At 41.6% G+C, this 26,516-nt stretch overlaps 1 protein-coding gene across 2 annotated transcripts in view; it reads left to right on the top strand.

Moving 5' to 3' along the window:
• Positions 1 to 1,991: 1,991 nt before the first annotated feature.
• LOC311100027 (solute carrier family 12 member 2-like) overlaps positions 1,992 to 26,516 on the top strand; it is a gene marked incomplete at both ends in the record, with an annotated part of 123,767 nt that continues 99,242 nt past the window's right edge. For both annotated transcript variants that reach the window (XM_084140757.1, XM_084140758.1), the window contains one exon: positions 1,992 to 2,549. In XM_084140757.1, coding sequence (XP_083996883.1) covers positions 1,992 to 2,549 — 558 coding nt within the window. The remainder of the gene's footprint in view (positions 2,550 to 26,516) is intronic.

Below are 26,516 nucleotides of genomic sequence, written 5' to 3' on the forward strand. Positions count from 1 at the left end.
TCTGTATACTCCCCCACCTTGTCACAACACAACTGATTGGCTCAAATGCATTAACAAGGAAATCAATTCCACAAATTAACTTTTAACAAGGCACACCTGTTAATTGAAATGCATTCCAGGTGACTACCTCATGAAGCTGGTTGAGAGAATGCCAAGTGTGCAAAGCTTCTTCAAAAAGGGGGAACATTTGTTTTTTTATCAATTGTATTGCCTTTGTGACTCAATTCAAATCAATTGTTCACAAAAAATGCATTATAGCTGTTGGTAAAGTGTTACCACACGTTTGGTTGGCTTGGAGAGGGTAGAGTGTGTTGTAGGGAGGGGACGATCAGGAATTAGGGGTGTGGTGTCACATTGCTGACGATCCATTGATATAAATATGACCTATGCATGTAGATGTAACACTAAACACACCCACAACAATGTGCCCTGAACAGCCACTCTCCTGACAGCCCTCCAAGATCCCTTTGCATCAGTAATGTAGCCTACAAGAAAACACTAAAACACACAGCAATCCGATCTCTTTGTTTCTCCTGTACCTAATCTTGACTACAAACACCAATACAGATTAGGATTAGATATACTTTAATCATTATATGAATAGGTTTGTTGTTGTGGGGGAAAAAGTTACAATGAACCTCAACATGTACTGTAAAGTTAGGGTGGCCCCTAATTGAATTGGTGAAAAACAAAAAGTACAACAGCTGGTGCGTTTTGACCCAGACAACCTCCAAACACAGACCAATTACGGCTTGGCATAGTGTAAACCTACAGATCTTTATCTTGCTAGAGGCTACAACATGCCCTCTCCGTTGTTATAACAAACAGGTGCATGAGTTTTAAAGTTTAGGCACAAGCCTTTATTTACAAAACTACACCTTATGACAAGAGTTTAGAAAATGGAAGGGTGGGCTATGTCTACATCCCGTCTCCACATATTGTTTACATTAAAGGCATTCCACCAAAAGTTCCAAGCACATCTGCCAAGTAGATTAAATTTGAAAAATAAGCCACACATGACCATAATGGAGGATACTAACTACACCATAATGATATGTTTGACTATAAAGTAACTTTGAACTGAAAAAAAGTCACTGACTTAAATTATTACATTGCAATAAGCTCAGGCCAAATTCTCAGTTTTGTCTGGACATCCTGTAAATTACACTGTATGAATTGACATTACTTCAAACTTGTAATGTTTTCTATGATCAGAATTTGTGGTAGGCAACTTTAATTTCATGGTCATACTACTCATCTCTGGTTTGTTGCTTTATTGATTGTATAACTTTTTCGCCACCGCACCTACAGACTGTAAATGTAACTGGTACAGACTTCGTATAAGGTACAACAACAAAAAAATGATACACGCCTTCCCCTATTTTCCCTTTAAAAAAAGATGAGCTGAAATCTCGCGAGCTCTACCTCCCGTTTGGAACCCACCCTTCAATATATTTGACAATGCCCTACTGCAGCGTGTATTGCAGCGAGGATGCAATGTGAGTCTAGGAAGAGTTGCGTCAAGGTCAATGCAGCATCCACTCTAAAAAGCACCGAAAACATCACACCGCGAATTTTATTCGCTTTTGTACAACTGTGCTGAAAGCGAGAGGACCGTGAAGCGTTAGCCAGCGCTGAAAGTTGATGCCTTTTCCTCGCTTTTTTGAAGGTATATAGTGAGGCAAATAGCAAGCCACCCTTCTCCATTTGTAACTCTCCACATGTCTGTGGACTACCTTTTTGAGAAAGGAAGAAATAGTATTCGCATTTTTCTGAATTCAGAAGCACCGCGTTTCTGTGGGAGCGAATATCCCGACGGTCTTCCTCCACTTGGACGGTATCAGGAGAGTGAGCTGCCTAACTTCCTTCTATGTCGGAAAGTACTTGGGTTTAGAAGCAGTGTAGCTTTGCTATTGTACACGAGTTGTGCCGGACATTTAGCTAGCTAGGTTTGTTTCTGCAAGCTCGTTCATTCATCGGCAATATTTGCCATGTCAGCGCCATCCTCCACGCCTCCCGCTCAGGGAGAGAACCAGGCGCCAGAAAATGAGGGACTGACCGTGGATACAGGTTTGAAGCCCGCCGGCCCGACACACAGCTCGAGTCGGTTCCAGGTGGACCTAGTGGCTGAAGCAGCCAGCGCCGCTGATAAAACGCCCTGCTCGGATGAGTCCACGCTCGCATCTGGCGACAAAGCCACCCCCGCCCCCGAAGGTTCGGAGCCAGCGGCGGGTGGCGAGGAGGCAAAAGGCCGGTTCCGAGTGGTGAACTTTGTGGATCCGAGTGGAGCGAGCCCACCAGAAGTAGTGCCCGCTGAAGGTTTCCAGAATGGAGACACCGTAATGAGCGAGGGCAGCCTGCATTCTTCGACAGGAGGCCAGCATCACTACCACTACGACACCCATACAAACACCTATTACCTGAGGACTTTTGGCCACAACACCATCGATGCTGTGCCCAACATCGATTTCTACCGGCAAAGTGCTGCTCCACTGGGGGACAAGCTGATAAGACCCACCCTTTCGGCGCTGCACGACGAACTTGACAAGGTAAGCAACCACGAATTAATGCTTTTTACAAGGATGCTAGCCCCGTAGCCCGTGCTAGGACAGATGCCGCGTTCAAAACAACTGGGAACTAGGAAATCTCCGACTTCAGTGCGTTCAAGACAACTGGGAAAAAACGAGCTCTGACTGGGGAAATGGGTTTTAACTCGGAATTCCGAGGCGGGAAATTTGGGCCTCTTTCTAGAGCTCTGACTTTTCGACCTGAAGATCACTGACGTCATGATTCGACCTCATAATTTTTTTTTACGAGTTCCTAGTTGTCTTGAAAGCACAGATGTGGCTCTGTGCAAAATGTAATTTTGACATAGTTGCGGTCAAGCCTATATTGTTTACAGTGGCTCATTTTACAGTCTCTTATGCTTGTTTTAAAATTATGGCTAAGTAGCTACATGCCTGTTATTGGTAACATTGGTGAGACGTAAGTGTATGGAAAGGAGCAGCTTTGCGCATTCTTCGATAGAAACTCATGTACACGTTATTGTGGTATAGTGTGGTTACAGATTATTTGGATATCAGTTTACGCAGCGCAGAGAACGCACAGTTTCAGTTCACAAGAATGAACGCTTTTGTCATAAAGTAGGAAATAGTCACTACAGGAATTGACAATCAATAGGATGTTTTACTTAGGTAAACAAATGTTTTTGCTCTGGCCTGTCATCAATATTTCAGTGTATCTGACAGTTCCACTTGAGGACTGTGACCACATTTAAAATACCCAAATGCATGACAACAGGATGATTTTGCGGGACAGTGTAGCCTACATTCATAACAACATTTTGCAGCACCCCCCCACCCCCTCAAAGTTTGTATTGACAGATGTAGCCTATAGATGAATGTCATTATAGAATATGCATACAATGCATCCTCCAATTGCAACGTCTGCCTATACCCACACACATTGTCTCCAGAAAATGTAGTATTTTTACCCTCAAACACCAAGTTAGGCATGCCTAACATCAATGGGCCATGGCATCATCACAGTAAATTGTGAATGATTCACGTTTTACCAGTGAAATGTCCAAATTGCATCTGCATGCCAGTTATTTGATCTCAATCAGTTTTATGGGAATAGAGTGCATTCGGAAAGTGTTCGGATCCCTTCCCTTTTTCCACAATTTGTTACGTTACAGCCTTATTCTAAAATTGATTAAAAAAAAATTTCCCTCATTAATCTACACACAATACCCCATAATGATGAAGCGAAAACAGATTTTTATAATTTTTAAGTAAGTATTCAGACCCTTTGCTATGAGACGCGAAATTGAGCTCAGGTGCATCCTGTTTCCATTGATCATCCTTGAGATGTTTCTACAACTTGATTAGAGTCCACTTGTGGTTAGGGCTGTTAAGGTGACCGTATTACCGCCACACCGGCGGTAATATGTGACCGTTTAGTCACGGTAATTAGGCTTCTCCAAGCTCTGATGCTGCTGATGGTCATTAGTAGCCTACCAAACTTGCTAACTGCTTGGTACTCAGCACTCTTATTGTCCCTCAAATCACTCTGACATCAATGCAAATGTAATCGAAAATCGAATCAAACACTTCATATGATAGCTCATGTTGCGCAACATTTCTATAGGCTATGCAATTGTGTGAGAAAATAGAGTGATGGCCTCTATTAAAAAGAGGATGTTCCATCACCTTTCTATAGGCTAGGCCTACTATATTTATTTCTCAACGTTCCTAATATTAAGCACATTGCTTCTCTTTACAGCAGGAGTATAGCCTATCTAGCTGGCATGAAAATGAACCACGGGAAAAGTGTCCTCCATTCGCTATTTAAGTGCATAGATGACATGTATTCCAACTTTTGTACTATGGGGGTTAGTAGATTGACACAGGCTAGTGCTTTTGCTGTTCGTTAGGCCTACTCATCTTGTTGGCTGACCAAAAGTAAATGTGGTCAGTTCTTCCAATATCTTCAATATGCGCCTCGAAATTAGATAAGGACGCGCGCAGTTGCATCCCCAATGTGTCTGTCTTCACTTGTAGCCTGTGAAAAAGACCCGAGCACGCAGGGAGAAGGGGGGAAAAAAAAGTATTATTCAGCCCAAGGGCACAACAGCCACTGGCCGCTAAGGCATGGATTTTTCTAGGGGGCATTACGGCCACAAAAAGGGGATGCCACTGGGAAATTCGAGGCATTATCAAGTGATTGTGAAATTGTGAATGAGAGACTGAAGTTTGTACAGCCTGCACAAAAAACTAAGCAGAGCTCATGCCATTCATGCGACTTTTTTCAAATCGTCATTAGTCGCATCATGCAGCCTTAGAACATATTAAAAATCAGAACATACAGTGGCTTGTGGAAGTATTCACCCCCCTTGGCATTTTTCCTATATTGTTGCCTTACAACCTGGAATTAAAATGGATTTGTTTGGGGGGTTTGTATCATTTGATTTACATTTTAGTCATTTAGCAGACGCTCTTATCCAGAGCGACTTACAGTTAGTGAGTGCAAATAATTTTTTATACTGGCCCCCCATGGGAATCGAACCCACAACCCTGGCGTTGCACAGCATGCCTACCACTTTGAAGATGCAAAATAGTTTTTATTGTGAAACAAACAAGAAATAAGACAAAAAAACAACTTGAGCGTGCATAACTATTCACCCCCCCAAAGTCAGTACTTCGTAGAGCCACCTTTTGCAGCAATTACAGCTGCAAGTCTCTCTTGGGGTATGTCTCTATAAGCTTGGCACATCCAGCCACTGGGATTTATGCCCATTCTTCAAGGCAAAACTGCTCCAGCTCCTTCAAGTTGGATGGGTTCCACTGGTGTACAGCAATCTTTAAGTCAAACCACAGATTCTCAATTGGATTGAGGTCTGGGCTTTGACTAGGCCATTCCAAGACATTTAACTGTTTCCCCTTAAACCACTCGAGTGTTGCTTTAGCAGTATGCTTAGGGTCATTGTCCTGCTGGAAGGTGAACCTCTGTCCCAGTCTCAAATCTCTGGAAGACTGAAACAGGTTTCCCTCAAGAACTTCCCTGGATTTAGCGCCATCCATCATTCCTTCAATTCTGACCAGTTTCCCAGTCCCTGCCGATGGCTCTCGTCATGGTATCTTTGTGCATTCAAATTGCCATTGATAAAATGTGGTTGTGTTCGTTGTCCGTAGCTTATGCCTGCCCATACCATAACCCCACTGCCTCCATGGGGCACTCTGTTCACAACGTTGACATCCGCAAAACGCTCACCCAAACGACGCCATACACATGGTCTGCGGATGTTTGGCCGGTTGGACGTACTGCCAAATTCTCTAAAACAACGTTGTAGGTGGCTCTCTGGCAACAGCTCTGGTGGACATTCCTGCAGTCAGCATGCCAATTGCACACTCCCTCAAACCTTGAGACATCTGTGGCATTGTGTTGTGACAAAACTGCACATTTTAGTTGCCTTTTATTGTCCCAAGCACAAGGTGCACCTGTGTAATGATCATGCTGTTTAATCAGCTTCTTGATATGCCACACCTGCCAGGTGGATGGATTATCTTGGTAATGCAGAAATGCTCACTAACAGGGATGTAAACAAATTTGTGGACAACATTTGAGAGAAATAAGCTTTCTCTGCATATGGAACATTTCTGGGGTATTTTATTTCAGCTCATGAAACATGGGACCAACATGTTCATGAAGAGCTACAAAAGTAACTAAATAGCTGTAATAGATTGTGTGTGTGTATATATATATATATATATATATATATATATATATATATATATATATATACATACATACATACATACATACATACATACATACATACATACATACACACACAGTGGGGAGAACAAGTATTTGATACACTGCCGATTTTGCAGGTTTTCCTACTTAAAAAGCATGTAGAAGTCTGTAATTTTTATCATAGGTACACTTCAACTGTGAAAGACGGAATCTAAAACAAAAATCCAGAAAATCACATTGTATGATTTTTAAGTAATTCATTTGCATTTTATTGCATGACATAAGTATTTGATACATCAGAAAAGCAGAACTTTATATTTGGTACAGAAACCTTTGTTTGCAATTACAGAGATCATATGTTTCCTGTAGGTCTTGACCAGGTTTGCACACACTGCAGCAGGGATTTTGGCCCACTCCTCCATACAGACCTTCTCCAGATCCTTCAGGTTTCGGGGCTGTCGCTGGGCAATACGGACTTTCAGCTCCCTCCAAAGATTTTCTATTGGGTTCAGGTCTGGAGACTGGCTAGGCCACTCCATGACCTTGAGATGCTTCTTATGGAGGCACTCCTTAGTTGCCCTGGCTGTGTGTTTCGGGTCGTTGTCATGCTGGAAGACCCAGCCACGACCCATCTTCAATGCTCTTACTGAGGGAAGGAGGTTGTTGGCCAAGATCTCGCGATACAATGCCCCATCCATTCTCCCCTCAATACGGTGCAGTCGTCCTGTCCCCTTTGCAGAAAAGCATCCCCAAAGAATTATGTTTCCACCTCCATACTTCACGGTTGGGATGGTGTTCTTGGGGTTGTACTCATCCTTCTTCTTCCTCCATACACGGCGAGTGGAGTTTAGACCAAAAACCTATATTTTTGTCTCATCAGACCATATTACCTTCTCCCATTCCTCCTCTGGATCATCCAGATGGTCATTGGCAAACTTCAGATGGGCCTGGACATGCGCTGGCTTGAGCAGGGGGACCTTGCGTGCGCTGCAGGATTTTAATCCATGACGGCGTAGTGTGTTACTAATGGTTTTCTTTGAGACTGTGGTCCCAGCTCTCTTCAGGTCATTGACCAGATCCTGCAGTGTAGTTCTGGGCTGATCCCTCACCTTCCTCATGATCATTGATGCCCCACGAGGTGAGATCTTGCATGGAGCCCCAGACCGAGGGTGATCCTGAACTTCTTCCATTTTCTAATAATTGCGCCAACAGTTGTTGCCTTCTCACCAAGCTGCTTGCCTATTGTCCTGTAGCCCATCCCAGCCTTGTGCAGGTCTACAATTTTATCCCTGATGTCCTTACACAGATAATTTTTGTGTGATTTTGTTGTCTTAAATACTTTTTGAAAAGTATTTAATAAGATTATTTCATTCATTCAGATCTAGGATGTGTTGTTTAAGTGTTCCCTTTATTTTTTTGAGCAGTGTGTGTGTGTGTATAAATAAAATTAGGTAATTTTGTTCATTTGAAGAGGAGTGGGACAACATTCCACAGGCCACAATCAACAGCCTGATCAACTCTATGCGAAGGAGATGTGTCTCGCTGTATGAGGCAAATGGTGGTCACACCAGATACTGACTGGTTTTCTTGTCCACGCCCCTACCTTTTTAAAAAAGGTATCTGTGACCAACAGATGCAAATCTGTATTCCCAGTCATGTGAAATCCATAGATTAAGGCTTAAGGAATTTATTTCAACTGAACTGTAAATCGTTGAAATTGTTGAGTTTTATGTTTTTGTTCAGTGTAAATCACTCATTACTGCCACGCACTGGTTGAAGTCTACAACAGCTAAATACATTGGGGGTGCCGAAGAAGCATTTTTTCAGTTGCTTGTAAATGTTTGTTTAGAACTTTTTTGGAAGTACGTACCGGCCATAACAGGAGTTTAATATTTACAGTCACATTTTTCATGATATATTGTATTGTTTTGACAATATCACAATATTATGTTTGTGCTCCTTGGCTGTACCACCAAAACTCAAGTATTTTTCATTCATAGCTTGTTCTCCATCTTCTTTTTAAATAGGGAGCCAATTTGTTTTCTGCACTTATCTCCATGACTGATCAAAACTCTTTTTTTCTCATGGCTCTCTCTTGTCCCTCTACAGCAGACATACAGTGAGGGGAAATATATATTTGATCCCCTGCTGATTTTGTACGTTTGCCCACTGACAAAGAAATGATAAGTCTATAATTTTAATGGTAAGTTTATTTGAACAGTGAAAGACAGAATAACAACAAAAAAATCCAGAATAACGCATGTCAAAAATGTTATAAATTGATTTGCATTTTAATGAGGGAAATAAGTATTTGACCCCCTCTCAATCAGAAAGATTTCTGGCTCCCAGGTATCTTTTATACAGGTAACGAGCTGAGATTAGGAGCACACTCTTAAAGGGAGTGCTCCTAATCGCAGCTTGTTACCTGTATAAAAGACACCTGTCCACAGAAGCAATCAATCAATCAGATTCCAAACTCTCCACCATGGCCAAGACCAAAGAGCTCTCCAAGGATGTCAGGGACAAGATTGTAGACCTACACAAGGCTGGAATGGGCTACAAGACCATCGCCAAGCAGCTTGGTGAGAAGGTGAAAACAGTTTGTGCGATTATTCGCTAATGGAAGAAACACAAAAGTACTGTCAATCTCCCGCTGCCTGGGGCTCCATGCAAGATCTCACCTCGTGGAGTTGCAATGATAATGAGAACGGTGAGGAATCAGCCCAGAATTACACGGGAGGATCTTGTCAATGATCTCAAGGCAGCTGGGACCATAGTCACCAAGAAAACAATTGGTAACACACTACGCCGTGAAGGACTGAAATCCTGCAGCACCCGCAAGGTCCCCCTGCTCAAGAAAGCACGTATACATGCCCGTCTGAAGTTTGCCAATGAACATCTGAATGATTCAGAGGAGAACTGTGTGAAAGTGTTGTGGTCAGATGAGACCAAAATCGAGCTCTTTGGCATCAACTCAACTCGCCGTGTTTGGAGGAGGAGGAATGCTGCCTATGACCCCAAGAACACCATCCCCACCGTCAAACATGGAGGTGGAAACATTATGCTTTGGGGGTGTTTTTCTGCTAAGGGGACAGGACAACTTCACCGCATCAAAGGGACGATGGACGGGCCAAATCTTGGGTGAGAACCTCCTTCCCTCAGCCAGGGCATTGAAAATGGGTCGTGGATGGGCATTCCAGCATGACAATGACCCAAAACACACGGCCAAGGCAACAAAGGAGTGGCTCAAGAAGAAGCACATTAAGGTCCTGGAGTGGCCTAGCCAGTCTCCAGACCTTAATCCCATAGAAAATCTGTGGAGGGAGCTGAAGGTTCGAGTTGCCAAACGTCAGCCTCGAAACCTTAATGACTTGGAGAAGATCTGCAAAGAGGAGTGGGACAAAATCCCTCCTGAGATGTGTGCAAACCTGGTGGCCAACTACAAGAAACGTCTGACCTCTGTGATTGCCAACAAGGGTTTTGCCACCAAATACTAATTCATGTTTTGCAGAGGGGTCAAATACTTATTTCCCTCATTAAAATGCAAATCAATGTATAAAATATTTGCCATGCGTTTTTCTATATAGAATCGTGAAAATGGTAATACATATTGTATCAGCACCTACAGTATTGTGATCAATATCGCTGAAGGCTACATCCCGTATCCTGGCTAGCAGATTTTAATGGGCTAATGTGATACTCCATTAGCCGTTACAGGTTAGGTACTTTTTGGTGTAGCACAGAACATTTTTGACCAACCTTAACTTGTTGATACTTCCTCAATTCCCAATTTGGAAGAAAATGTATTCTATACGTCCATGCCTAGTTGATCTTCTCTCATTGATTGAGACAGGTGAATGTCATCATGACATGCGGCACTTTGTTGTGGACACCCACCTATCTCAATCAGTGAGAGTAGATTTGAAATAGACAAGATGGCGACATACACATTGTTGGATTACTTCATGGAGCAAAACTATTTAATTTAATAATGGTGCATTTTCTAAATTCAAACGAAACCCCTGCAACTAAACATGGACATTTCGAAGAAAGTATCAACAAGCTAAGGTTGGTTGAGAATTCTCTGGGCTACGCCAAACAGTACCTGTCTAATCAAGCCAATCAGCAAGCTGGAACAGAGTAATGGTCTGACTAGGCATATTTTGAATAGCTACAGGTATACCTGAAAACATATATTTACCAGCCCTCTGGTTTACCTATTTCCGAGTAACTTTTCCTGTCTCTCAGTGTGTACAGGTCTCCTGGAGCGAAGAGGCTAGAGAACATCATGCATCTCGCAGCTCAGCTATCTGTTCTGATGTACACTATCTAGCTACTTATCCTCAGTCACTCAAATCATTGTTGCTTTGGTGAAGCTATGCTGTAAGTATTCTATTGGCATTTTGTTATTTGCTTGAAGACATTTTACTTGGCTTTTGATGTGGTCGGTCAAGACACACCCACTTCCTGCTTTGTAATATTAGAAGTTGCCTAACATCATTCTCAAATAGTTAATTGCGTCCTAATTTAGAGTACCTGACATTTGACAATGATGGTTAAAATTGATATCATTTTAATGTCGAGTAGCCTATGGGTTTAGCTGAGTACTGAAGTCTTTCACACTTTACCATGACAACGCAATCCCAGGCACACTGGCCAGTGTCCACAATGTCAGCCCTTTCATTTGGTCAGCAAATCTACCGAAATCCTTCTCTATTTGAAACGCGCCCCTAATAATACCCCAAACGTAGCTCTCAATTCCAGCGCATTACTGCTAAGCGTTGACACCATTTCCCTGGCATGCCCATGGCATTGAGATGGCATGCCAGCCCTGAGCTCTCCATATCGTTCTGTTCAACTTATTGGAAGATGAAAGGAAAAACAACGGAAGGCCGTGTGCCATGTTGACATTCCAGGGTCTGTTATGTCTCAGAGACATCATGGTAAGGAGGCGGGGTCCGTTCCCGATGGACACACGGGAGGACGCTCAAGTTTAACTGTCTGCATGACCCCTCCCTTTATCCATTAGCCTTTGTCTCGGCTCCATATCTCCAGACGTGATTTTCCACATTCCACCAATGTCCTCTCAATCCCTACATTTTGGGTCATATTTTATTTGAGATGTTCTTGTGGTGTCCATTCTACCTGCCAGTATGGATGGAGAGTGGAGACAGTTCCCATATGCCTTTTGGAACTGTAAGCCTTACAGCTTGTATGTAGAGTACACAGTTATGATCTTCGGAAGACGTGGGACAGTATATTTAGCATGATGAACTTGTAAAGCAACAACCCTCAACATGTTAGCTTTGACATGGGTCCTTTCTGGGCAATTGTGTGCCATGCTCTGGTGACCCAGTATATAACAGGCTACATGAGGAGTAATGGTTCATTGAAACCCAAACTGAAAATCGATTCTAGTCATACTACAATCTCAGCATCAGTTTCCTACTATAGTAGAGCAATCTCTCCTCCTTAGTTTCCACTATTGGTTTATGCGGTTCGATCTGTGGTCGTCTCCTTATCCCAGCATTGATATGTATCCCAGCTGCATAATACATTACCATAGACCTTTTGACATCCTGTTTGAATACATAAACACATTCCTCATTCCTCCCTTTTCTTGAAGTAGGTTAATGGCTGATCTATACGTGATTGAATAAATGAAAGCAAGGTGTCCATCCTATACTGCTTTCACCAATCCAACTCTTTCCAGATTTGCATTTACTTTAAGAAAGCGAGGAAGTGCTGTTTTTTTCTACTATTCCAAACAGGGCCTTAGTCAGCATATTGTTGTACTTGTCACCATTTTTGTCCTGGTGGCATCAGTTGAACATGTGGCATTTTTGGCCAAATGCGTGCGGTTGTACATCGGCAGCTGTCAGTAACCGGACACTGGTCAAATTTACCGTTATATTTTGCTATGGTTAGGCCTATAAATATAGATGTCACATTTTTCTGCATGCTTAAGCCGAAGCTTAGTATTTTCTGTATTATAAACTAAGCCCAACCCTTCCTCCTATGCTCCTATTCATCAATTGGTATCAAGAGAGCAACACGGTGTGTAGACATCCAACGTTTTAATGAAAAGTAGCATCCTATTGGTCCAAGGTCATGTAGTTGGAAGAGCAGCCCTATTGTATGCAGAAGGACTATATTAAAGTTATTTCACCACCTTAGAATTACTTGTACTGGTAGTGTTAACTGATACTCCTAGTATAAAATTTGAGGGCATTTGCTATAGTTGTCCACATACGCTATATGTTCTAATCAGTCAACATCAATGAACCCTAACCCTTTTTGCTGGATTTCTTTTCCCGCTCTGTGCCACAGAGCGGGAAAATTCAGTCTGTTCGTGCCTGTAGCTTCAAAGCCAAGGTCTCACTACTACCATTGAAAAGTGTTTCCCTTTTATTATCAGTAGAGTGAGCTAAATGGAAATTCCACTGTACCCAATCGAACTGTGCCTGTGGACCTACACAGAAATCAATCAGTCAACCAATTAGCCATTGTTAGTGTTGCTAAAAGGGGACTTGTCAAGTGATAGACTGCAACGTTAACTGACCATTGCTAGGCACACTGGCTCCATTCCACACACAAACTCTCAGTGATGCAACCAATGGCAGTTGCAGATTCCACTGAAATAGAATAAAAAGGGGCATCATTCTGCATTTGTAATGTGGCACTTTTCCGATACTACTGCTGCTGCCACCCGTTTTTTGGCGGGGTAGATGGTAGCCTTTTACTGTGTTCCGATTGGGCCCTGAACCTGTTACTCGGCAGTAGCAGCAATAGCCGCATGCAACTCATTATATTGACCAGCAAGAGGGGAAACCCTGACACACGGCAGATTTATTCAGTGCCGGGCGGCCAAGCAGAAGCGGATTGTGCTGAAATATTGACGTCTTCCCACTGCCACTACAGTTGACGAGAGCCCAAACAGCCAGCTAACTTCCAACTATAGTGTGAGTCAGTACTGTGTGGCTTCTTGGCCTTAGTAATGGGGGACCAGGCATGGAGTAGACATGTCTGCCTGTAATGTCTATCTATATCCCAGTTAGATGTTTAATGTCATTTGAACACGTGACCCAGTGAAAAGAGAGCACAGCTTACGGTAAGTAAGCCTTTGGTATTGGCTAACCTTTGTCAATGTTTAAAGCCTTTTGGATGCAATGCCCTTATTGCTCCGATTACGACCTCTTGTGTATTTCCAGTTCAAGTTGGGTACAAAGTCTGCAATATGCCCATGCCATCACTGTCTGTTACAATCCAATTACAGTCATGTCAGCATGTGGGTTTTGTTCTCATACATTCTTTGGATGGTGATGCTGAGTGCCGGTACTTTTGTGTTCCCATTGGCTCATGTTGTTAGACGCTGACCAATCCATTCTTTAGCAGTTAGCAAATGTAGTGTGAAGTCTTGACCCCCTCCCTCTCTCTGTGGAGTGTTGGGTAGGCAGGGCCTCATCTTTAAGAAGAGGCCATTTTAATAGGGCATTGTCGACAGACCTGTGTTCCCCCCCTATAGACATTGTTGTGCTTTTCAGTGGCTTTTCTCAGTGAACCGAATTCCCAGTTATGTGTTTCCATGGACACCAATAGGAAGCCCTCGGTGGTGGGGAGACCAAGGGACATGTCAGGTGATGTGACACCTGACTTTTGTTTTTATTGTATGGTATGTAGCCACATGAATGATTGGATAGTCCCTTATTTGACATGATCAGTCTTCTGAAATTACAGGGCCCTTAAGTGCAACGATTTTGGTTGCATATACTCATAGATATTAGGCTTGGGCGGTATACCGTGTATACTGAGGTATTTGGAAATAGCCAAGGGGATGGTTTTTCAATACCGTCAATACCATTGAAACTATTTATTTGAAGTTTTTCAATAAATTGTCATATATTTGTAGCTACTTTAAGTAAATACCTGCAGTCAACTTGTGCAATACGTTAGGAGTTAAAGCAGATCGCATTCTTCATTTCACCTGTCACAATATTTTACATTATGAAGCTTACCGTAGTTCCCCAGAACAGTTGAGCCAGTCATGTGTTTGTTTGTAAATAGCACAACGGGAGAAAGCGAGAGCATGTGAGTCCAGCTGTGTATTGACAGGGGTCGCATTTTATATTGAAACTCAAGTGTTTTTTTTTTTTCTTCAATAGAGTGGTCAGGGACGTGCAACTACAGTTTTCTTTCACAGAAAATACATTAGTCCAACACATTCGGCAGAAAATTGCTTCATTTTCATTAGATGGCAACAGAAGTGCAATGCTATTTGGCTGGCAGCCACTCAAGTAAATGAGCTTACAATGAAAAAGTAAGGTACTTTTTGCAAAAACGATGCATGGCCATCATATTTCTAATGTTTATCATAGAAGGAATGTTGCCAGCTACATTACCTAATGTTTTGCTTAAAGATAATCATGCATTTTCCAGAGAAAAGTAGGCTGGCTACACCAAGGAAAGTAGCTACACATTAGTCAGAGCGCTGAAATTACAATAAGAAGCATTTTAGATCTGCGTTTTAATTAAATGCAGCAAGATATTTCTTATGCATTTTATGAAAATTCTGCGTTAAGTTTAATTTGCTAGTTATTTAAGTAAGTAGTGTTGTCGCGATACCAACATTTGACTACCAGGCCAAGTGTCACGATACCGAGTACTATTGCGATACCGGGGGGGGGATTCAGTGGCCTAGCATGCTGTTCGTCCCGTCCCCCGGACGCTTAATCCCGTTTTCTAAACGTTATGTGTTTGTGCCACACTAAACCTGTCACTGATAGTCACACTTCTACTCAATACAACACATATTGAATTTAACTTCACACTGTTCACTGTATAATAGAATATTGCATAAAATGGCTAATTTGCTCATATTTGCAAAGGCCTACATGGAATGGGAGGAAGGAATATACATGCATGCCATTGTGGCAGTAAGGGGAAAAAACACTGCATGAAGCCTACTCTTCAGCTAACACCTCGACACACACACTCCCTCCATCACACACACTCTCCCACAAACATACACACACTGCTCCCGACTTAAAACATGTTAGGCACCAAACAGAATGTAAGGAGAAACAGAATGTAAGGAGCATAAGAAAGAGAGATTTTGATATACACCACCGGTCAAAAGTTTTAGAACACCTACTCTTTCAAGGGTTTTTCTTTATTTTTACTTTTTTCTACATTCTAGAATAATAGTGAAGACATCAAAACTATGAAATAACACATATGGAATCATATAGTAACCCAAAAAGTGTTAAACAAATCAAAATATGTTATATTTGAGATTCTTCAAATAGCCACCCTTTGCCTTGATGACAGCTTTGCACACTCTTGGAATTCTCTCAACCAGCTTCACCTGGAATGCTTTTTCAACAATCTTGAAGGAGTTCCTACATATGCTGAGCACTTGTTGGCTGCTTTTCCTTCACCCTGCCGTCCGACTCATCCCAAACCATCTCAATTGGGTTGAGGTCGGGGGATTGTGGAGGCCAGGTCATCTGATGCAGCACTCCATCACTTGCCTTCTTGGTCAAATAGCCCTTACACAGCCTGGAGGTGTGTTGGGTCATTGTCCTGTAGACAAGAATTAGTCCCACTAAGCCCAAACCAGATGGGATGGCGTATCGATGCAGAATGCTGTGGTAGCCATGCTGGTTAAGTGTGCCTTGAATTCTAAATAAATCACAGACAGTGTCACCAGCAAAGCACCATAACACCACCACCTCCATGCTTTACGGTGGGAACTACACATGCGGAGATCATCCGTTCACCCACACCACGTCTCACAAAGATTTGGACTCCAGACCAAAGGACACATTTCCACCGGTCTAATGTCCTTTACTCGTGTTTTTTGGCACAAGCAATTCTCTTATTTTTATTGGTGTCCTTTAGTAGTGGTTTCTTTGCAGCAATTCGACCATGAAGGCCTGATTCACACAGTCCCCTATGAATCGTTGATGTTGATGTGTCTGTGACTTGAACTCATGAGGCTGATAACTCTAATGAACATTTCTGGGTCTTCCATTCCTGTGGCGGTCCTCATGAGAGCCAGTTTCATCATAGCGCTTGATGGTTTTTGCGACTGCACTTGAAGAAACTTTCAAAGTTCTTGAAATGTTCCGTATTGACTGACCTTCATGTCTTAAAGTAATGATGGACTGTCGTTTCTCTTTGCTTATTTGAGCTGTTCTTGCCATAATATGGTCTTGGTCTTTTACAAAACAGGGCTATCTTCTGTATACCCCCTGCCTTGTCACAACACAACTGATTGATTGTCTCAAATGCATTAAATTCCACAAATTGACTTTGAAGAAGGCACACGTGTTAATTGAAACGCATTCTAGGTGACTGCCTCAGGAAGTTGGTTGAGAGAATGCCAAGAGTGTGCAAAGCTGTCATCAAGGCAAAGGGTGGCTATTTGAAGAATCTCAAATCTATTTAGATTTATTTAACACTTTTTTGGTTACTACATGATTCCATATGTGTTATTTCATAGTTTTGATGTCTTCACTATTATTCTACAAAAAAATAAAGAAAGAAAAACCATTTAAAGAGTAGGTGTCCAAACTTTTGACTGGTATTGTATATCAAGGTCAATGAGAGAAGTGAGATTCTCCATTACTTGTTAATTTTCTAAAAATCTAAAGGCACAACCTAGATTCAAGCCAATGTGTTAAGTAGATTAATATGTTATTACTCCAACCTTGTGAAAGTGACAAACTGACACGTTTTCATTTGTCAAAAACAACTTTATATCGAAGGAGTGCCTTTTGATTTGACAGCCTGCACATGCACAGCTTGTCGCGAGACGACCCTTATACCTGATGACGTGTTTCTGCGCATGGGCTTAGCTAGCCAACGTCGACATGACAATGCTTAGAAGCGTGATCGCGGATTTCTATTGGAGAAGCAGTTTCTACGTATCTTCATACTAAACCATCTTTGGTAATGCATCTCAATAGGTAGTGCTTTTACACAATGTAGATACCTAATATTCCACAAATGATCTGTCATTTCAATGACAGGTTTTTGTGTCAAGAGTTTAGCTTTTCTATAATAAACATATTTACATGGTCAAATATTAGTTTCTAGAGCACAACATGTGCTTCAAAAGTAGCTAGAATTCATATAGGCCCAATATGCTATATCTCAATATAAAAATTAAAAGATATCTTCTGGTGCTCCTAAATTGTATGTTGTGCTCCTAACTTGTTTAAGTTGGGGCACCAGTGCTACCCAGGTCCACCCAATCAGATTGATCAAAAAAACTAAAAGAAAACAAATGTATATATTTTTTACTGCTCTTGTCAGTGCTCCAAATGGGACATTATATGTATTTTTACCTAAACATGCAAACACCATCAGATAGAATTAATAGCAAGCAGTGCACTGTGTTAGTCAGATTTGATGAAATACAGTGAGTTCCAATGTACAAAAAGTGCTGTAATTTCTAAACTATTCAACCAATATGGATGAAAATATCCTGCACTTTAACGTCATTGAATCATTTCAGTACAGAGCCAAGAGATGGTTACAGAGCCAAAACAACAAAAATGTTGTCACTGTCCCAATACTTTTGGAGCTCACTGTATAACAGAATAGATGGGTGTTATACTGCCCCCCCCCATCCAAATTTCTGCAGGGCCACCCACCAATGAATTTCTGGCCACGCCACTGGTGCTACCAATTAAATGTTTTAATTTAGAGCCCTGCACAAACTTGTTCTGGGGGAAGTTGAGCATCTCCGGTTATCGCCCTCTTGAGAAGGGGGACATCTTCCCTTCTTGTTATTACATTTCCGTTGTACCTTTTGGAGGAGCTCCAGCTAATACTACATCATTTCTAGTGACATTTTATACTGGATGCAGATGTGGAAAGAACAATCACTCATTGGGGCTGAATTAAAGGGCTGACGGCACTCTCTGCTTTGCGTGGCAGATGTTTCCCAATGGTACACCAGGTCAGGCTTCACAAAAGCCCACGTCTCCATGGCAATACCAGTCCCGTGGCCAGGGCTTGCAGTCAACAGGTTGTCTCCCGTGGCCCTTTTCAGAGCAGGAAGCCTGGTGATCAGGCTAGGCCTTATTAACTGATTGAGCTGGAAGTGACAATGTAGCGAGCATGCAATCCACAGATAGGCTTTGACCTCAATGTCCACCCATTACTCTCACTCATTATAGGCCTACTCTCAGATGTTAGGAAGCAGAAGTTGTGTGTAGTGTGTTCCGATTAGGACTGTTACGGTGACCGTATTACCGCCACATCAGCAGTCAAATTCCATGTGATCGTTTAGTCCTGGTAATTAGGCTTCTCCAAGCTTTGATGCTGCTGATGGTCATTAGTAGCCTACCAAACTTGCTAACTGCCTGGTACTCAGTACTCTATTGTCCCTCTAATCACTCTGACATCAATGCAAATGTAATTGAAAATCGAATCAAACACTTCATGAGAGCCCATGAGCTCATGTTGCGCAACATTTCTATAGGCTATGCAATTGCGTGAGAACAGCGTGAGGGCCTCTATTAAAAAGAGGATCCCATCAGCTTTCTATAGGCTAGGCCTACTATATTTATTTCTCAACCTTCCTAATATTAAGCATATTGCTTCTCTTTAAAACAGGAGTATAGCCTACCTGGCTGGCATGAAAATGATGATGCTATTTACAGTTGAAGTCGGAAGTTTACATACACCTTAGCCAAATGCATTTAAACTCAGTTTTTCACAATTCCTGACATTTAATCCTAGTAAAAGTTCCCTGTCTTAGGTCAGTTAGGATCACCACTTTTATTTTAAGAACGTGACATTTCAGAATAATAGTAGAGTGATTTTATTTCAGCTTTTATTTCTTTCATCACATTCCCAGTTGGTCAGAAGTTTACATACACTCAATTAGTATTTGGTAGCTTTGCCTTTAAATTGTTTAACTTGGGTCAACCGTTTCGGGTAGCTTCCCACAATAAGTTGGGTGAATTTTGGCCCATTCCTCCTGACAGAGCTGGTGTAACTGAGTCAGGTTTGTAGGCCTCCTTGCTCGCACACGCTTTTTCAGTTCTGCCCACAAATGTTCTATAGGATTGAGGTCAGGGCTTTGTGATGGCCACTCCAATACCTTGATTATGTTGTCCATAAGCCATAACTTTGGAAGTATGCTTGGGGTCATTTTCCATTTGGAAGACCCATTTGCGACCAAGCTTTAACTTCATGACTGATGTCTTGAGATGTTGCTTCAATATATCCACATAATTGTCCTTCCTCATGATGCCATCTATTTTGTGAAGTGCACCAGTCCCTCATGCAGCAGAGCACCCCCACAGCATGATGCTGCCACCCCCATGCTTCACGGTTGGGATGGTGTTCTTCGGCTTGCAAGCATCCCCCTTTTTCTTCCAAACATAACGATGGTCATTCTGGCCAAACAGTTCTATTTTTGTTTCATCAGACCAGAGGACATTTCTCCAAAAAGTACGATCTTTGGCCCCATGTGCAGTTGCAAACCGTAGTCTGGCTTTTTTATGGTGGTTTTGGAGCAGTGGCTTCTTCCTTGCTGAGCGGTCTTTCAGGTTATGTCGATATAGGACTCGTTTTACTGTGGATATAGATACTTTTGTACCCGTTTCCTCCAGCATCTTCACCTTTTGCTGTTGCTCTGGGATTGATTTGCACTTTTCGTACCAAAGTACGTTCATCTCTAGGAGACAGAACGCGTCTCCTTCCTGAGCGGTATGACGGCTGCGTGGTCCCATGGTATTTATACTTGGTTACTATTGTTTGTACAGATGAACGTGGTACCTTCAGGCGTTTTTTAAATTGCTCCCAAGGATGAGCCAGACTTTTTTTTCTGAGGTCTTGGCTGATTTCTTTTGATTTTCCCATGATGTCAAGCAAAGAGGCACTGCGTTTGAAGGTAGGCCCTGAAATACATCCACAGGTACACCTCCAATTGACTCAAATTATGTCAATTAGCTTATCAGAAGCTTCTAAAGCCATGACATCATTTTCTGGAAAGTTCCAAGCTGTTTAAAAGCACAGTCAACTTAGTGTATGTAATCTTCTGACCCTCTGGAATTGTGATACAGTGAATTATAAGTGAAATAATCTGTCTGTAAACAATTGTTGGAAAACTTACTTGTGTCATGCACAAAGTAGATGTCCTAACCGACTTGCCAAAACTATAGTTTGTTAACAAGAAATGTGTGGAGTGGTTAAAACTAGTTTTTCAATGACTCCACCCTAAGTGTATTTAAACTTCCGACTTCAACTGTAAGTGCATAGATGATTATATTTCCCCCCCCCCGCTGACCCTGTTTCGAGAACGGTGCATGATAAAGGTCCATTTTAAATCAAAACAAATTTCACACATATATATTATTTAGTATACAGTGGGGAAAAAAAGTATTTAGTCAGCCACCAATTGTGCAAGTTCTCCCACTTAAAAAGATGAGAGGCCTGTAATTTTCATCATAGGTACACGTCAACTATGACAGACAAAATGAGAAAAAAAATCCAGAAAATCACATTTTAGGATTTGTTATGAATTTATTTGCAAATTATGGTGGAACATAAGTATTTGGTCTAACAAAAGTTTCTCAATACTTTTTATATAACCTTTGTTGGCAATGACACGGGTCAAACGTTTTCTGTAAGTCTTCACAAGGTTTTCACACACTGTTGCTGGTATTTTGGCCCATTCCTCCATGCAGATCTCCTCTTGAGCAGTGATGTTTTGGGGCTGTCGCTGGGCAACACGGACTTTCAACTCCCTCCAAAGATTTTCTATGGGGTTGAGATCTGGAGACTGGCTAGGCCACTCCAGGACCTTGAAATGCTTCTTACGAAGCCACTCCTTCGTTGCCCGTGCGGTGTGTTTGGGATCATTGTCATGCTGAAAGACCCAGCCACGTTTCATCTTCAATGCCCTTGCTGATAGGAGGTTTTCACTCAAAATCTCATGATACATGGCCCCATTCATTCTTTCCTTTACACGGATCAGTCGTCCTGGTCCCTTTGCAGAAAAACAGCCCCAAAGCATGATGTTTCCACCCCCATGCTTCACAGTAGGTATGGTGTTCTTTGGATGCAACTCAGCATTCTTTGTCCTCCAAACACGACAAGTTGAGTTTTTACCAAAAATTTCTATTTTGGTTTCATCTGACCATATGACATTCTCCCAATCCTCTTCTGGATCATCCAAATGCACTCTAGCAAACTTCAGACGGGCCTGGACATGTACTGGCACTGCAGGATTTGAGTCCCTGGCGGCGTAGTGTGTTACTGATGGTAGGCTTTGTTACTTTGGTCCCAGCTCTCTGCAGGTCATTCACTAGGTCCCCCGTTGTGGTTCTGGGATTTTTGCTCACCGTTCTTGTGATCATTTTGACCCCACGGTGTGAGATCTTGCGTGGAGCCCCAGATCGAGGGAGATTATCAGTGGTCTTGTATGTCTTCCATTTCCTAATAATTGCTCCCACAGTTGATTTCTTCAAACCAAGCTGCTTACCTATTGCAGATTCAGTCTTCCCAGCCTGGTGCAGGTCTACAATTTTGTTTCTGGTGTCCTTTGACAGCTCTTTGGTCTTGGCCATAGTGGAGTTTGGAGTGTGGACAGGTGTCTTTTATACTGATAACAAGTTCAAACGGGTGCCATTAATACAGGTAACGAGTGGAGGACAGAGGAGCCTCTTAAAGAAGAAGTTACAGGTCTGTGAGGGCCAGAAATCTTGCTTGTTTGTAGGTGACCAAATACTTATTTTCCACCATAATTTGCAAATAAATTCATTAGAAATCCTACAATGTGATTTTCTGGGTTTCTTTTTCTCATTTTGTCTGTCATAGTTGACGTGTACCTATGATGAAAATTACAGGCCTCTCATCTTTTTAAGTGGGAGAACTTGCACAATTGGTGGCTGACTAAATACTTTTTTTCCCCACTGTATGTAAAGACGAGATGAAATCAAGAATAGTGTGATGGGTGACAATATTAGCCTATTACTTGTGAATTATATTTTTTCACTTGTGAATGATGCCCAGTTTAAGGCAAATGGCGCATGCTTTTTTTTTGTTCAACTTTTTCAAATCATAGTCACACACCTCATGTAGCCGAGCCCATAGGCCTATATGTTTTGATAAGGTTTGTATCACAACCTAAAGTGGCCAAATAATTTCTTAAAATGAATCACGGATTAACCGCTTTACAACGGGTGTACAGCCTAACTGTTATACATACGCAGTGTTTGAGTTTCAAGTTTGGGGAAGATTATTTCCACCACAAAAATGCACCTTTATAATAAAAGCATTACATGCATAATCACATTTGTGGTCACTTTTGAGAATGTGTTTACCTGCTAATGGAACATTCGCGCTTATAGCATGCTGCCATGTGCGCATATAATGTGAAGAAATAGCCTAATAGTTTATCAACATTTTAAGCTAAACGTTCTCGTCTGTTGTGTCAGGCTCATTGCTTAAAACAGGTTTTTTGATGCTAGTGGTTGTATTAATTTGGGATCAATGGCATCCGACAACTGTCCCGGACTATGTTTGGAATATTTATTTCTCGCACAGAATAGAATAGGCTGACTTTTGTACTATGGGGGATAGTAGATTGACATAGGCTAGTGCTTTTGCTGTTCGTTAGGCCTACTCATCTTGTTGGCTGACAAAATGTAAATGTGGACAGTTCTTCCAATATCTTCAATATGCGCCTCGGAATTGGATAAGGACGCACGCAGTTTGGTGTCACTCCCTCAAATCGTTTGGAGAAAATATCCTTTCTATTTTATTCAGCTATGTTCAATTGTATTCTTCATACTATAAAATAATGCCATGGAATTCTAAGTAAATCTTGTCTGCTAAATGAACTAGTGTAGCCCACAGCCATATGGCATAGCCAGATCAGGACTTAACATAAGGACAACGCAGAGTATGCTATTCTGTTCTTTTGAAATAGACTACATTTTCTTCATATCATGTTTCTTTAGACCTGTCTAAACTAAATAATGTATTTATTGTGATGTTGTAGGCTATATTACATGGATTTATTAGACTTTTTAAAATGTAGATGTTCCAAAGGTCTGCATCAGTGGCTTGTAGGCTAAGCGTGGAAGCCAGGAGATGCTAAATGCGTTTGTTAATTAACGGTCAATTACCGTGAGGCCGGCAGTTATTTGCTTGACCAATCACCGGCTGACAAAATGTAATGACCGCCACAGCCCTAGTTCCGATGATTGCAAAAAGGAAATGGCAGCTGAGGTGAAAATGCGCTTCCTTAGATCTAGGCTAGATCTCATCTAGATAAGCCCGATGTTTGACGTCTTTTCAGCATTAATAACCTGTTATCAGTTGTAGCTTCTCGTACCACATGCTTGCAGTTCGATCACAGCTGAGCATCGACGCTGGGAGCCTCAGCCTGCAATGGCAGAGGTCTGTCTGTCACTCACGCTAGTGTTTTGTGGTGACTTGTGACGTAGGTCGTCTGGTGGCTGTCACCATGAGTTGAATGCAAATAGAGTTAAATGGCCAAAGAGTAGAGGTCAGAGTGCACCCTTCAAATTGAATAGGCCTAAGTGATGGCTGTGACTTCTACTGTAACCATTACAAGCCCAATGTTGCACTACATTTGAATTAGGGTTGGGTGGTTTCAGAGATGTTCATGTCATCATCCTGTCCTTCTCTTAACAAAGGCAATGAAATTAACAGATAGCAGTGGCAGCTGTACAGAACACATCCAAAGGGCTTTGACTTTTCAAACACGGCAGAAAGCTTACACAATATGATGCCCCGTCACCTTATTCCTTCAGTAACTTTATTTAGATAACTAGCAAGTTATACTTAGGGGTCACGTTAACGCAGAATTCCTAATTTTTCATGCAGGGAAAAAAAATATTTGAATCACGTAAAATCTCTTGCTGTGTTTTGTAAACGCATATCTAAAATGCTTCTTATTGTAATTTCTGCTCGGCTTCAGACTGATTTTGTGCTTCAGTTGCACTTCTCCACTCTGAGAATTAACGAATGGCAGCAGATCAGCAGACGGCGCTCTGACTGATGTGTTAGTTTTTTTCTCTGGTACTTTTTTCTCAGTGTAGCCAGCCTACTTTTCTCAGGTAGATTAACAAGATTAACTTCAAGCAAAACATTAGGACATGTAGTGCTACATTCGTTCTATGATAAACATTAGAACCATGATGGCCATGCATCGTTTTTGCAAAAAAATACCTTGCTTTTTCATCGTAAGCTCATTTGTTTGTGTGGCTGCCAGCCAAATAGCGTAGCACTTCTGAAAATAAAGCAACTTTCTGCCAAATGTGTTGCACTAATATATTTTCTGTGAAGGAAAACTATAGTTGCACGTCCCTGATCACTCTCAAGCAAAATAATCACTGACTTCAAAGTTGTTTTTAAGGCATTACATTTACTTTAGATTAATACATGGCTACTAGCAGTAGGTGTTTATATTTAGAGATGTAGCTAATGTGTTTTATTTCCACTTCCTCAGGTGTATAATATATAATATTAGTGAACATAAAGATGAAGACAAATTCATCTCGATTGATTTTAAATACCATCACAGTTGTCTATTACACTTCTTAATAAAGCATTGTGATTGACTTTATAAGATGACAAAAATGTATTGTGTGACGCTGCAATTTCTTTTGGGGTGCCACCAAATCATGGGCTGGTGCCACCAACTGAAAAAGTTAGTGGCACCAGTGCCACCAGGGGAAAATGTTAATCTGGAGCGCTGTCTGAGGTAAGACTTGCACCGTTTGTCGTTGTTAAAATGGGAAGCTGTCATGAAGTTAGCTAGCTTGCACAAGGGAGGCTATGTGCAGTAGCCTAGCTGGCTAGGACCAACTCCACGTGGGCTTGTGTTTATGTTCTCTCTCGCTCTATCTCCTTGCCCCCCCCTTTGCTGGTTGTGCCCAAGATTGCATGCAGTGTCAGAAACAGGAAGAGGAAGCAGGTCCGGGGCTTCTGGTCTAGCCTGCGACTGGAGAGGGAGCGAGAGGGAGGCCTTTTGTCTCAGTTCTAGACTGTGTTGTGGGTCTGCAGCTGGTGTAATGTATACACAAGCCATTTGGCAGTCACTTGTAAGTGGTTGTGCAAATGTTCTTGTGTGAGTCTGGCTTCTCTCTTATCCCCGGCCATATTTTGTGAGAGTCACAGTAAGAATGATTACAATATTTTCTTGGAGTAGGCTACTCTCTCTGGGAAGGACACAAGATAGCACTGCCACGCAGTCACAGATTGAGGGGGTTGGTTCAGCTGTGTCTGAAACTCCACAGCAATTTTTTTTACTTTCTCTTTTAGGGACTAAATACTTCCATACTGACAATTTGTTTTTTATTTTTGTGAGTGTAAATCTTTTCTCGGTCTTTAATAGAAGACTTGTGGCTAATTTTTATTTACTGAACAGTACACCCCTGACATGACCACTAATAGGCCTATGATGCTTTCACAAATTCTTCTCACATGGCAGGGCTTGACATTAACTTTTTTAGCCACTTGTCCTCTGGACAAGTAGGACAGATTTTTTTTTTACTTGTCCGAAAGCTGAAGTCACTTGTCCCAACAAAACAAAAAATTCCGTAACACCATCGGCCAAAAGAGTGACTGAAAATGATTGAAGTAGGACATAGGAAGGATCTGAATTTTTTTTCAGTGGGCTGCAGAGCAACTCTGCTGTCCACAGAACTGGATAATTATAAACGGATTCACATTTTTTTTCTTCATCCTCCTCTCTTATTGGCCTAGACTACTGTATGCGTTGTAGGTAGGTTGCACATTGCTTGAATAATATGGAAATAGGCCCAGGCCAACTATGACGTAAATGTAAACTACATATTTCTTTTCTCAGCTGTAGCCTAAGTTTTCTTTTGACTTCTCATTTAATTTCTCCATCTTGGTATTGTTTGCTAAATTTCACTTCTTGTGCCCTAAAATATTTGACATTCAAAATAAATCTTTGAATGAGAATAGCATAGACTCTGACTTTCATAATTATTCCCATTTAAAAGCTGTAACTTTAGGACAAACACTTTTATTAGAATAGTTAAGAAAATACTCTTCAGAACTTTAATTTGTCTTAATGCTTTTTTAGTATTTCAGTTAGTAGGATTAGGCTTTTGGTCATTTGGTTCGCAATGGCAAGGATTAGGAATTATTTTTTTCTGGCCTTACATGCATGCCTCATTTCTGTCTTTTTATAATGCTTTTTCAAGTGTAAGGTTTGTTCAAATTTCTCATTAGAT

This window comes from Coregonus lavaretus, assembly GCF_964263955.1.
Source record: "Coregonus lavaretus genome assembly, chromosome: 24".
Taxonomy (NCBI): domain Eukaryota; kingdom Metazoa; phylum Chordata; class Actinopteri; order Salmoniformes; family Salmonidae; genus Coregonus; species Coregonus lavaretus.